The following is a 14,486-nucleotide window of genomic DNA, read 5'->3' on the forward strand; positions in this document are numbered from 1 at the left end:
TTGACCTTTCCTTTTCCTTCTGACATACCTATAGAAGCCCTTCTTATTATTCTTTGCATCCCTCGCCAAGTTCAGCTCCAGCTGTGCCTTGTCTCTACTGACCTCATCCCTACACAATTGGGCAGCATCCCTGTACCCATCCCAGGATGTCTGTCCCTGCTTCCACTGCCTGTGCATTTTGTTCTTGCCTTTTAGCTTGCCCAGCAGGTCTCCACTCAGCCATGCTGGCCTCTTGCCTGCCTTTCCTGATTTCTTACACCTGGGGGTTGGAGAACTCTTGCGCTCTATGGAAAGTGTCCTTAAAGATCTGCCAGCTCTGTTCTGCTCCCTTGTCCCTGAGGGCAGTTTCCCAGGGAGTCCTATTGACTAACTCCCTGAAGAGCTAGAATTTTGCTTTCCTAAAATTCAGGGTCCTGACTTTACTCTTTGCTTGCCTTATACGCCTCAGGACTGCAAACTCCACCAGTGCATGCTCACATGCGCTGCTGTGGGATTGCATCCCCTCTGATAGTGCTGTCTATTACTTGGGACAGGAAGTTATCCTCCATGCACTCCAGGAGTCTCTTGGATTGCCTACAGCTCACTGTGCTACTTTTCCAGCAGATGCCAGAGTGGTTGAAGTCCTCCAGCAGGATCAGAGCCTGTAAGCACGATGCCTGCTGTAGCTGGAGTAAGAAGGCTTCGTCAATAGGCTCCCCTTGATCGGGCGGCCTGTAGTAGACACTGACCACAAGGTTCCTTTTGTTGCCTCGGTCCCCGACTCTTACCCATAAGCTTTCAACCTGCTCGTGACTATTCCTCAGAGACAGCTCTTCACACTCTATCCTCTTCTTGACGTAGAGGGCAACGCCTCCACCCTTCCTTCCTCACCTGTCCCTTCTGAACAGCCTGTAGCGATCAATAGCTGCACTCCAGTCATGGGATTCGTCCCACCAAGTTTCAGTAATGGCAACCAGGCCATAGCTTCTTTCTAGCAGCATGGTGGCTTCCACCTTGTCCTGTTTGTTGCCCATGCTGCGTGCATTGGTGTAGAGGCACTTCAGCTGGGCTGTCGGCCATGTCACCCTCTTAGAGAAACCTCGTTTAGTTCCTTTGAGGTCTTTCTCTGGTGCAACAGGCTGAGGGGCCTTGCTAGCACCCCGTCCCGCTAACCTTGGTGTGTCATCCTACAGCTTACCCACGGGTAAGCCTGATATTATCCCCCTCCCACTTTGAGTCTAGCTTAAAACCCTGTCAATAAGCCCTGCTGGCTTGTGAGCAAAGACCCTCTTTCCCCTTTGAGAAAGGTTAATCCCATCTTATGCCAGCAAGCCAGGTGCTGTGCAGGCCATCCCATTATCAAAAAACCTGAAATTGTGGTGGTAGCACCAGTCACAGAGCCATGCATTAGTAGACCGGGCAATAGACCGTAATACAAGATAAAATAGGGGCTGTTTTTCAGAAGCATATGTACCTTGTCTTACTTTGAAATAGAAAGCGGAGTACTACAACCAAAATAGACAAAGCAGGGGATGAGTGCCTATCTTGCAATGAATTGCAGCCCTTTGAATACAGATTTGTTACGTCTTATCATAAATATGTACTGACTCTGAAGACATTAACCTGAAACAGAATTCATTTCTTGAAACAACACCTAAGTGGCAATGCAGCTTGCTATCCAACCTAAGAGCCAATTATCTTTTTAAAGATGCATGGCAGAAAGGTGAAACAGAATTCCATTTTGATACTGCGGGTAGGCTTTCACCATCTCAGAACTCTTGAAGTTGTCCCTGCTCTGTATTCCCCCAGTCTGATTTTACAGAGACATGGGCTTATGTAAACCAGGAATGACTGGAATGAAATAACAGTTTCACTGATCACAGAATCACAGAATCACTAGGTTGGAAAGGACCTTCAAGATCATCAAGTCCAACCATCCAGCGCCACCATGTCCCCTAAACCATGTCCTGAAGTGCCACATCCACACGTTTTTTGAACACAAAACATGTGTTGATGTAAAACAGCTGAAGGAAGAGGAACATGCCACCTTCAGCAAAAAAACAACAACAAAAAACAAACAAAAAAGCCCCCCACAACCAATCAAAAAATGCCACACAAGTAAAAAGGTTTTAACTGAAAGGAAAACTGAACACACATTCGTTCCTCCTATACTGAAATAGGAAACTATGGATTTAACCAACCAGCAAACTAAGTTGTGAAGAAAGCAGCATAGATGTACACTCTGTTTGCACTAGAAATAACTGAGTGTTTGCTAAAGAGGGAATAACAGAAAAAACTTGAAGTGAATTACTGCAAACTAGGTAATAAGGGATTCAGGAAAACAATCATTGATTTATGTTCTTGTCTTGCAAATGTCTAAACAGTTCTTAGGAACATGAAACAGGGTTAGAAATAAAGTCACAGGAGCAGAAAGTGGACTTTTGCAATGTTCAGCAAAAGGACCATTTGCATTTATATGCCTGTAAGCAGCACGGGCCCATGGGTAACATGCTGCCTCTCTGCAGAAAGGTGGTAGGGGTCGTGTCTGAGTTAGGTGTTAGTGGTACAATTTACACAAAGGGAGATCAGAGGCAAAGCTAGTAGATCTACAACTGAGGTCTCAACACACATTTACTTTCCACATTCCTATAAGCAAGGTGCTTAGAGAGGTCCTGAATTAAACCACAGTCATGGTTTGAAGCTGAAAAAGACTAGAATGTAGTCAATACAGAAATGCTAGTGCAATGTTCTGTGTAGAGTACAACAAACAGCACAGCAGAATTTTGCTGCCCCAGAGAGGAAACCAGAGCGTAGCTATATTCTGCCACTTTTACAATCTGAAGCGCTGCTGTATTCCAGTCTAAATACATAACTTAGATCAATTTATTGTAGCAAACTGAGTTGCCAGGCCCTCATGCCTTGCATACCTACGACTCCCACTGATTGAAATGGGAGTGTTGCGTGTATTCAAAGAGGAGATAGTGGTTGGGGGATGTGCTATGTTCATAAAAACAAAACCCACAAGGAACAGATTCTGAAAGTCTAGGATGCATATGAAAGTATCTGGGGGGGAATCAGCGGGCATCTACAAACACATAGTCATTATTATTCTGCCCCCATCCTATGTAATTAGGAATCTTAAATGCACGTCTTCAATGCACACAATGTGAAAGCAATTTATCACTCTGTCCTGTTAATGCTGGATCTTTGCCTTGGTAAAAAAAAAAAAAAAACAAGGGACAAAAATGTTAATACACTAAAACAAAACATACCTTTAGCCCATGAATTACTTCTTGATTTAGGAGGTGCCTTTAAGGGGAAGGAGGCCCTTCTATGAACCAAGAGGTAGTTGTCTTTTTTGTATCTTTATATAACTTTCTAAAGAGTTTTAAAACTACTCTATTGAGGCAAAATAAAGGCAAACGTGACTGACAGCACAAGACCAGTTTGTGTCTGGAGGGACAGAGCACTTGTCCTGAAAAGCAAACCAACCAACCAACCCCAAGCCCCTAAAGCAGGACCACTATGCACGCACACTGTAAAGGTCTAGTAGCAGTACAAACAACTGAGCACTAGTGGCTCGCAAGTGCTGTCTAGACAAAAACCAACCTTCTCTTGATACAATTTGTGGAGCCAGTTAGAACATTCCTGCTCATCTTCTGGGACTTGCTCTAGCGGAATCCGCCTGCCAATAGTAAACAAGAGAAATTGAAGAATATTAAATACTTTGGCTCTCATGAACAGCACTTACATTACACAAACAGATTATCCATCTGACAGGAGACTCACTACATTTTCCACCTGTTTTTTTTAATTTGTGGTAACAGCTCCTGGATCAGCAAAGTCTAGTTTGCTTCTAAAGCCACCTTCAGTTCTCACACGTATCTGAAATTCAGAAATTTAGATTTCTGAAATAGTAATGTATTATGTTTGAGCTCATTAGAGCCACTATCTAGATAAAGGTTTGCAATTGTCTGTTTCTAAACAAAGGTTTTGGACCAATTAATTTCTTACCCCACGTATAGCATTTAAGGCTGTATTTAATCAGCTAGGAATTAGAGAGAAAAAACAAACCATTCTCCTTATACCTAGGGTAAAGCACTCTAGTGTGTGCTTCCAATTCCTACAATTTTTGTTATGTGCAGCTTGGTTGGGTAATTTCTAGCAAAATAGCTCCTAACACTGAAAAACCCTCTCTTGACAAAACAAAGTTTTCATCACATTACATGAATCTTGGTCAATAATCCCATGACAGAAAAAAATAAATCCCCTTGTCATCTTCATTTAGGTATGACATACCTAAAAAATTATTTAATAATCTTACATTTTTCAATATAGCATATATTTGCATTACTAGCCATCAAATTAACTTTGTTCAGCACAGGAAAGAGCACTTTTCAGTCAGGACACTCCTGTTTGCAGTTAATAAATTAAGAGGTGCGACTGAGGGCAACACCTACAGCACTTCAACAAGCAAATATGGAGGATTTTGAAGAACATCTGTGATGGTTCTCAATTAATTGACAAACTAAATTTTGCCATGAGGTTTACCCTGCCTGTAAAAGCCTTTCAGGAAGCTCAGAAGGACAGAAGTACAAATAGCTAGCCCAAGTTGTGAAAGCCAACTTCCATGCTCTGCCAGATTGACTTGGAGCAGACTGGAAGGGTGTAAAGGGAGACACAGCAAGATGCACACCTCTACACTGTTGGAGTAATGGCCCACACAGGTAGGGCCAGCTGCTCCTCCACGAACACCAGCCAGCCAGGCCATGTACACTAAACACAAGGCCACTAGTCTGAGCTACCCATGAGAGCCAAGTGGGAATGCAAACTCATGTTGTATCCATGAGGAATCAAGAGAAACTTTCTTTTTACGCTTGGGCAAAAACAGTTCTGAAGAAAGTATTTTTTAAAACATGCAGAAAAGGGGAGGTGAGAAGAAAAGGTTGCCTTTGAGATTCTTGTGTGATCACTTCTAGGCTCCTATGCTCCAAACCTAAACCATCACATATCCTGAGTGCCTGCAACATGGGTACTGCTGGCAGAATGTGGCCTGGGAATAAGGGCCTTGCAACTGGCCCATTCTCATTAAGATTATGGGAAGCCATTGGGTTATTCATCACTTATAAAAACATTAATGACACAGAATCCTGGTAATTGCTTTTTCATTAAACAAACCCCTTCTTGGTAGGGTGAGAGCAGCAAATACATCAACAACTACATCAAACAGAGATGAACAGTCCTGAGCCTGGCCTCCACCCGAGTGGAGAGAGACAGTTTGTGCCAGAGACAGATGCAAAGCCATTCCACCTGGACACTTAGTAAATGTTTGGTATTCTGGCCAAGTTGAGTGGAAAGAGGCCCCATTGTTGCTGCTGAGCTGACAAATAGACACACAAATTAATAATAAAAAAAAAAAAATCCTTTAGAACTTTATAGGGTCCCCATTTATTTATAGTCACAGAACTCTACAAGAAACCCTTCCCATCCCATATGAGTTTTTATCTGCAGTTCTGTGAAGCCAGGTTGGTAGACATTTGCTATCTGTTATCTACTTGAAAATATTTCCTTACTTGTGACTGCAGGTACACCTTCTAGATGACAAAAAGGAATTAAAATACAGATTACTTGCCTTACATATAAATCTGCATGGTATTTCTTTCCATTTAGAACTCCCAGCAATGTTGGATTCTCATTATTTCTAAAATTGAGAGTAGAATCATAGACTGCAGAAACTATAAGAAGAGAAACAGGTTATATGATTAATGTAGTAATAGAATGGAAATAAGTCATTCTCTCTCAGACAAGGCGCATATTTAAATATGAAGTCATCAGCAATAGCACCATAGTTTGAGTGGTCACCAAGGCAAAGATGACAATGGAATAGTCAACACATAGGCTTAAGAAGCCAAATAACCAGTGATCCTTTCAGGAACTGCACCAGTAGAATAGAAGCGTTTGCTCTCCACCATTGTCTCCTTCACAATCAGGTGCAGAATGTTGGGTGTAGGGTACACAGTTACAGTTTCTGACAGTTAATATACCTAGGACATCCTAGGAGTCAAATGGCTAAAAAACTATTAGCTTTCTCAACTCAGTGTGAATGACACAACTCCCACCCAAATCTAGGTAAGTAACCAGGCAGATACACACTATAAACAATGAACAATATATACAGTTTGACTAAGAATGGGTGAAGTGTGTGAAAGACACATCCTACAGTACGAGGGCTATGAATTGCTGGGGTTCAAAACAACCTCCCCTTCAAGTCCATTATTTGATAACAGAGGCACTTGCTATAGGGCAAAGGCAGAGACAAAACAACAGACCACGTCCTGTGTGAGCTGGGCTGCTGCTACGGAGACATGCAGCTGTGAGGAATATAACATCCAAGTTCCACAAAACAAAACCACAAATAAACTTTCAGCCTTGAGAAAACACTGTTTCTGCAGTTCAGGACTGCACGGTAACAGTAAAAGTATTTGCAACAGTCATTCGTAGTTAAACTAAGACAGCCTTAACAAGCATCTTCTACAGAAAAGTGTTCACTGTTTTAAACCACAAAGTGTTTCAAAAGAGTTTCTTTGAACACACCCTTAGAGACACTATTTTCCTGATGTCACAAAATTACCAGAGAGCAATTCATTTTTCTGCTGCTGAAACCAATTGTGCATCATGGTATGAATTCTAAGATCAATGCCAGCAACAAAACTATTTTTTTTGTCACAGAAGTGACTAACATGCACTTCACATGTAGCTTGCTGTATTTTAGGTTTTCTGCTCTAGAGTTTTGCAGTCATGAATATTGTGAAGAACCTTTATTGTGAGAGCTCTCAACCCACCTAAGAAAGCCTTTTATTACACAGAACAGATTTGCTTTTATTTTTGAAGCCTCTCTAGCTACAAGAGATAAATATGGCTTGGTCATAACATTCAGCCCCCAGAAACTCATCACAACGTTTGTTATTGCAAAACAGAATTCGTAGCGCAGAACAGAACAGCCTGGCTTCAGAGCTGCAAGGAAATCCTGAAAACAGAGGCCAAACCCCTGTCACTGCATACAGACTGTATCGCTTGTTAAACAGCTCTGTTCTCCTTCTCCTACTGTGGGGTTTTTAGCACAAACTCAAAACTGCAACACAGAAGCCAAAATCTACTTCAAGCATACTACTCTCCCTTTACAATATAAGTAGGAAACTACTTTTTTTGAATAAATTATCTACCTCCATTTTTAAGCTTCTTAGTGTAGAAGGATATTACTAATCTACTCTAATTGACTAATCCAATGTAATTGAAGGAAGACAAGAGCTCAATTTGGTTTATACAGGGTAAGCTTCTTAGTTTATTCTTTAATAGCATGAGATTATTCTAACGACAACATGGACACAATAAAGGAAGGTATGATGTATGCAGTACTTGTTCTTTCATCTTCTAGAAGACATCTACATTTGAGTTTTGATATGAACTGGGTACTTGTTCAGACACATTGGAAGATCCTTCTCATGTTCTGAAAAAATTGCAGTTGGTCAGGATCATCTTTATGTGCTGACAGCCATACACAAGAGTTTTCCTTCACTCCAGGGAAAAAATATCCCATTCCGCTTTGTAACTGGTCTGTAGTTTGATATTCAGTCCAGTCCTTTTTAATATCACACTGAAATCTTTTGGTGCGAAGAAGTGCCAAATCCGAAACAATGACAGCATATATAAGAGTATACAGACCTCTGTCATATCCAGATATAAAGTAACTGAAGACTTAAGCTTTTCCATTTTGAAAGTGCAGGAAAAGAACAACAGTAGAAGTGTCAAAGAAAAAGACTGCATGGAATTAAAATTTGCCAGAAAGCTTCCACAGCCAAAGCAGCACTAGCATGCTGCGTGACATACTGAAATTGTTTTTCATTAAATGTGTATTTTGTAATCACATAATTAGAACTGGACATCTCATGGCTTTCTCATCCAAAAGCTGAAGAGTCCAGAAATTTCATGTTCTAAACGAAATAAAAAAATAACTCCTCAGTATCTTGAAACCATTGTAACGGTCTCACTCTCAGACTAATTGCAGCAATGTTTGAGGAGTTTTGCTTCAATTGTGAAATAAAGTATTTTCTCAAAGAACTTATCTTAAAACATCTTTTTTCGTTAAAAAACAAACACAATTCAATATTTGGAAGCCTTTTCAAAGGCTCAGAACAGATCATAACTGAAAACAAAATTTTTCCAGCTGAATCGCTATTTTCTGACAAAAAAGGCTAGGTTTTTGGTTTCATTTTTTTTAAATATCTTTAACTTCTGGCTCCTTGTATAGTATTCTAAGAGACAACTACATACTTAAGAATTTAAGATTTAATTTCTTAATTGCGACCTAAGAAATCTTCAGATTACATATCTGGAGAGGATACTTACTTCAACTGTCCTCTTGAATTTCATGCATTATTTTGTGGACATGGTGGATTATGCCACGATGATCATCCAACAAATCAACCTACAGGCAATGAGTATGCCTACATACGGCTTCATACTAGCATACAATGATCTGAAGTGAAGACTGGGAAAGGGAGGGGAAGAGACAGTGGAATTCACTGTACTGCTTGTATGACAGCCACCTTGACACAATCCTTTGATTTAACATTTCATTGCTCTTGTCATCTTGGTCAAAAAACCCACTTATTCTCTCAGACTTGGTAGCTTGCTCAGGAGGATGCCCAGGAGCCTCACTAAAAGTTATAAAAAATCCAGGACTAATGTGCAGCTCACGGGAAAAAAAGCCATTCCAAAACCCCCACACACTGTCATATTGAATTCCACAGCAACATCGCCCTGGCATTTATTCTCGTCCGTTCCCTCTAGGACAGTAGTTCCCAGCATACACAATTGGAGGAAAAGGTTGACAACTCGGAGTTATCTACAATCCATCATGAAGCACATTTTTAAGTACAAGTCTTAACTAAATAAAAACACCTGAAATGAACTGCCTGATATACAGCCAGACAATAAAAGTAACAGTTAAAGATATCTTTTGCAATATATATGACATTTATTTTTACTGTAAGTAATGTATGAGTGTTTTAGAAACAGGTCTGTATTTTCATTTGCTTCTGTGAACAGTACAGGTAGCAAACTCTACAACCTAACAGCAATTTATTAAGACAGCAAACAGCTTCTAGTAATAAAGTTCCTGGGGACTGCATCTGTACTACCAAACTGGTAGAGAGGGCCACCAATAAAAATACCAGAACAGGTTCAAAAAAATCTTAAAAGCACTCCTTTAAGAATCAAACTGTGTGCAGAGATCTGAATTTGTGAGTCTAAGTAACTGAAAAGAATTCCATTATCACTTACAAAGGAAATGAGTTAGGAGGGACGGTTCTTTACTTGTTATTTTGTGTGAAAGGTATTTTAATAGAAATGTATCTGCTTATGCTGACAGATATGGCACCCACTGATATGGACGCAATTTCCCATGTATGCACATTAAATAAACTCCTTCTGAAGTGAAGTTTTTCAAACAGATGGACTTGCCAGACTGTCACCAATGCCTGTTGCCAACAGACACAGAACTACTGCACCAGGTAGCATTAAAAGTTGATACAAAGTTTCAAAAAGGACCAAGGTGTGATGACCACTGCTATTGTGGGTGAATTACTTCTATGCCACAGCAACCGACACCCATCCATTCATCCATCCATCCTATAGTACTACAGCCTCAGACAGGTTGAATCACACCCGTGTCAGAATGGAGGAAGGAAGAAGACAGGAAAAGGAAATGCTGACCCCTGTCATACCCAGCTTGGAACTGGATCCAAACATGTGGCTTGCCTTCACTGCTATGTCACGCTGCAGCCAGCTCCCCTACCAATGCACTCCAGCCAGCCCCACCACCCCTTGTGGAAGAGCAGAAAATGCACTAGCCTAAGTGGCAGGCCCCAAAATGGGCTCAGGCAGCTCTGCACCAGTCTCTCATTTTGAAATGTGCAGGGATACCCCACTGCAGACTTGCCCACTGAAACGGATGTGGACCATACCACAAGAGAGACAGGTCAGTCTGCAAGAGTCATTCTTGTAGATCATTAGAGATGTCACTGAACTGAAACTATGAACATCTGCATGTCACCATTGCTGCTTCTGCAGACAGAGTAGCAATTCAGCAGTCACAGTGATGCTGTTTGGAACAAGGAATTTGAGGCTGTAATAGAGGGATACAGTCACTTGCGGGGACACATTATAAGGCAGAGCATAACAATGAGACTCAGGGGATTTACAGTAAACAAGTCAAATAGTACTATTTCCCAATGTAAATATTCAAAAGCAAAAAAATGCCCAAATTACTACAGCATATAGTCTCTGCATATATTGACACCTACAGCAATATGTTACTGCTTATAACGTGGGTACCAAACGTCAGTGCAGGTTAACAGACGTAAGTGGCCGAATTCTTATCAGTATTCATGCAAGAAAGGAACAATTTCTAGATAGAACTTACATTTCTAGATTATGGACTGTCAAAAGAGACTTCCATCATATTCTCTATTCAAAAAACATTTATGGACTTCCTTGTTACCTGTACATACTAATGTTACAAGGAACTCTAAAAATAAGATACTGTTTACAAAGGCCCTTCAAATGCCCTTCGTATTACCTGTACCTCTTGTCTCTACAAAAGCAAAACATACAATAACCCAGAGAGTAACTCTTATCTCTCTCTCACTGCAAAAACTGACAAGGCAAGGCAAGTAACAGACCCACAAGAATTTGCAACACTTACCTGGGGTCATCAGCTGTTTTCCTCAGAGGTTTGTTGGTTCGGTTTTTAAGCTATACAGTTACAACAAAAACTAACTATGAGAAGTTTTGACTCTCTGTGCTTCTCCTTGAACCCTTACGGGGAAATATTACCTTCTTATGAGCCTTATCCTGTTTGATCTAGCAAGTCACAGCTTCTGGACTGAGGTAGTGACATACACTTCCCTAAATACAGAAGTAATCTAGCAGTCTCAGTTGTCTTTTTCTGAAAGTATTTCAAGTATTTAGGATCTTAAGAAGTGTTACTGTAGTGTATCGCATGAACACCCCAAACTTTTTATAAATGTCACTTACGTTCCCTTAAATTGTTTCCTTTTGAAACATTTTCCCGCAAATCAGCTACTTGTCCACTATCATACTATGTTTTGCCTGCTTTACACAGAGTAGTGAAAAGAACAAAACCACCACCAAAATAACCTGTCCCTGACTCCCATCTCAGGGCATCAGCGGTCACAGAGCTTCGACTCAGCTCCTCTTCGGTGCCTCAAGTCTATGTCCCCCCACCCTCAGCAAAACTGCTGCTCTTATTCAAAAGGGAAGGTTAAACTGTGCCCTTAAGTGAGTTGCTGGATACTGTCCATAACTTACCTCTTCTTCACATATCAGAAAAGATCCAAGCTATGCTATCTATTTTGGGAGCAGGAAGTTGTGGATGCCTGACAAGTTACAACAGTGATATCATCTACCTGACTTGCAAGAGGGTACTTAGAAGAAATATGACAGACAGCAAGACAGCTGACTGCAAAGCTTTTTTTTACAGCAGCTATCCCAGATATACCACATGGAAACATGTCTTCAAAGACAAAAGAAGTTTTGACAACTTCCGTCAAGCTAGAATATTTTCTTCTAAACCACTCACCACTTTGTCTTTCTTACGTATCAGCCTTCTAACAGCACACAAGTCTACCAAACCCCAAAGATACTGTAGCACTATGGCTACTCAGCACTGTCTTTCCTTTGCCCATGAAGTACACAGCAGAAGACTTTGATGGATTGTATTAGTCAAAGAAAATCACTTCAAAGGCATGTGTGCCATATTCTTACTGATGGCACTTTAAAGTTGGAAAATGCAAGTAACCAGATATAACTGGGGGGTGAGGAGTCCAGAACAACATTAACAAAGAAAAACTTATTCATGTTCTGTAATGTAGAAATTATTTATTTATAAATTTCACCTAGATGTATCCTCAGTCAAGGTCTATTTCCCTTCCCCAGCTCCACAAAAACACCCTAGAGTACATCTATATGAAAATTTAAAGCAGAATATATTTTAAAATGGTGTTATTTGAGGCAGCTATTTACCACAAGAAAATATTTAAGACAGATTGCCTCAGATTCTCTAGTGATGTATTTGCTTCATTTGGAATAGAATTGCTTAGTAAATACTAAGAAATATTATCCTTTGGCAATAGGTATGAAACATGCAACTTGAGATCCCCCAATACAGACTCAGAGTAATAGAAAACAAAACAGAACAAAAATAAACTAAGTTGCCCCAGGACTTTGTTAGTAAAATCTGATCTTTAATTTTTGCAGGCTAGTGGAATAAAGGTCAGAAAGGATCCCAGGGCTTTTCTGCTAGGACACATGCTACAGGGAAAAGAAGAGCACGGCAAAGTGACAGCAGTTAGATGAAATAACCATTCCTTGTGACTTTCCTTACCTACATTTCTCAAACACTGCACGGTGACAGCAAATCCTTTTGTTCGTGGCAGTAGGTGATACTTGAGCTTGGGCAGGCCTTTGGCTTCAGCTACCTGCATACTAATCTGGTGCTTCTGTTCTGTGAACCTTGTACCCTCACAATGAATCAGGAACTAAAACCAAGAGAGAACTAGAGTTAGACAGCGGCTCAGGTCATCTGCATCTGTCTTGACCAGAGACCTCTCTAATTCCACCAACACAGCACAAATGAACACTGCTAGCAGGGACATCTGTAGCCACATACACATTTAGCTAATGTAATTGCCCTAGAGTGAAGAAAAAAAAAAAACCACACAAAAAACGCAACAACAAAAAACAGGAAAAAAAAAAAAGCCAAAGCCAAACCCTCTCAATTGCCCCCACCCATCCAACTTGCCATCCTCTGGTTTAAACTCTAAGCCTTCTGCTTAGAGCAAGCATCTGCTCTGCTACTTGCTATGAGAATGACTTGACTTCTCTAAATGAGTCACTCCATCTCTAATGAGATGTTAGAAAACACTCAAAACATACCTCCTGTTGCAAATCTCTCACTGACAGTGAGGTGTTCGAGCGCCACGGTATCTAAAACTTGTTAAGTGTCTAAACCAAACACATTTCTAGGAAATGCTTCAGCACCCAGCTTGCTTCCCCTCACTCCAACCCGCTTGCTTTCACTATGGCATGAGGACCACTGACAACTGCAGATAGTAAATTTGATGCCTGATATGAGCTGATAACAGATGTAAAGCAGTAGATGGATGACAACTGAAAGCCTCATCCCCTTATGAACTATACAGTGGAAGTGCTCAGACATGAACAATGACAATTTTGCCACTGGCAGGTAGGGGAGAGCAGACAGATCTTTGGAGATTTACTGCTTGCTCATCTGCTTTCTGCCAAGCCTGAATGCAAACTAACACATTAGAGAGCATTGCCAAATTGCACAAGCTAGGTCCTCATAATCCCCAGCAAAGATTTAGCCAACAAAGACAGAGAGACTGAAGAAAACTAGCCAAGCAGCCAGCTTCAGTTCCAGCTCATCTAAGAGCACTTTTATTCATGTATCACATGCATAATGTTAAACAGCTAAATGAAACATACAGAAACTGATGGGAAAGTCCTTCTAGCCCACTTAGCGTGCTCTGTCTTTCTACCTTCCAAGGTGCTATTGCTGTGCCTTGTGACATTAAGTCACCATACAAAGGCACATTAAAACTCCACACTACAATAACCCCAGGTGTATATCAACAACTGTATCTCTCACTACAGGTATAGCTCCTTCTTAGTAATCCCTCTGCAGCAGTATATAAAGGACGGTGGCAGTTTGTGCTCACAAATTAGCGCTGAACTGCCTAGGTGTACAAAAAGGCGTTCAACATCTTTTGTGAGTCACAGAGCACAGGCAAATCCCTGTGACAGAGACTGAAACTAGAAACCAAGAATTGTCCCTTTGCTAGACAGCCTCCTGCCTGGAAGGCACTTCATCATTTTCCAAACACAGAGCTTAGTTTTCATTGCTTAGTGCTCATTTAAATAAAGGACAATTAAAAAAAAAAGGTTTTGTTTCAGAGAATGAGAGATACAGCATATATATCTTCACTAGGAAACTCCTTCTTAAGCGATAGTTTCTGTAGGCCCTTGCGAGGTTGCTTAAGGTACCATTTTCTTAACTGAATCCGTCTCTTGCCATCACCAGCTCACGAGAACTAGGATTTTTCTGATTACTGAGAAGAGAAAAAAATACAAATGCTTTTCATTCCCAGACTAGGAAATGCAAGGCAGGGTCAATACTAAAAAATTATGGTGATGCAAAAAGTAACACTTTCCTGTTACTGAAAGGTGACACCAATCTTCTCCCTTTAACACAGCTGATGACCCCAGGGGCCACTTCCCTGACCAGGTACTGTGGCTTCCACTTCTACTGGGCCATGTCTGACCTAGCACCTTCACAGGAATGACAGAATCACAGGGAAATGGAATGAGAAAATGAACTTAGCAATGAGTGAGATGGAAGCTTAGGT

General features: G+C 40.8%; 1 protein-coding gene across 1 annotated transcript in view; it reads right to left on the reverse strand.

The window, feature by feature from the left end:
• AGPAT4 (1-acylglycerol-3-phosphate O-acyltransferase 4) overlaps positions 1 to 14,486 on the reverse strand; it is a gene marked incomplete at both ends in the record, with an annotated part of 66,271 nt that overhangs the window by 14,941 nt on the left and 36,844 nt on the right. The window contains 3 exons of the mRNA XM_081998053.1: positions 3,589 to 3,664; positions 5,612 to 5,714; positions 12,446 to 12,599. Of these exons, the coding sequence (XP_081854179.1) occupies positions 3,589 to 3,664; positions 5,612 to 5,714; positions 12,446 to 12,599 (333 nt within the window). The remainder of the gene's footprint in view (positions 1 to 3,588; positions 3,665 to 5,611; positions 5,715 to 12,445; positions 12,600 to 14,486) is intronic.

The sequence above is a fragment of the Phaethon aethereus genome (genome assembly GCF_964289735.1).
Source record: "Phaethon aethereus genome assembly, chromosome: 3".
NCBI lineage: Eukaryota > Metazoa > Chordata > Aves > Phaethontiformes > Phaethontidae > Phaethon > Phaethon aethereus.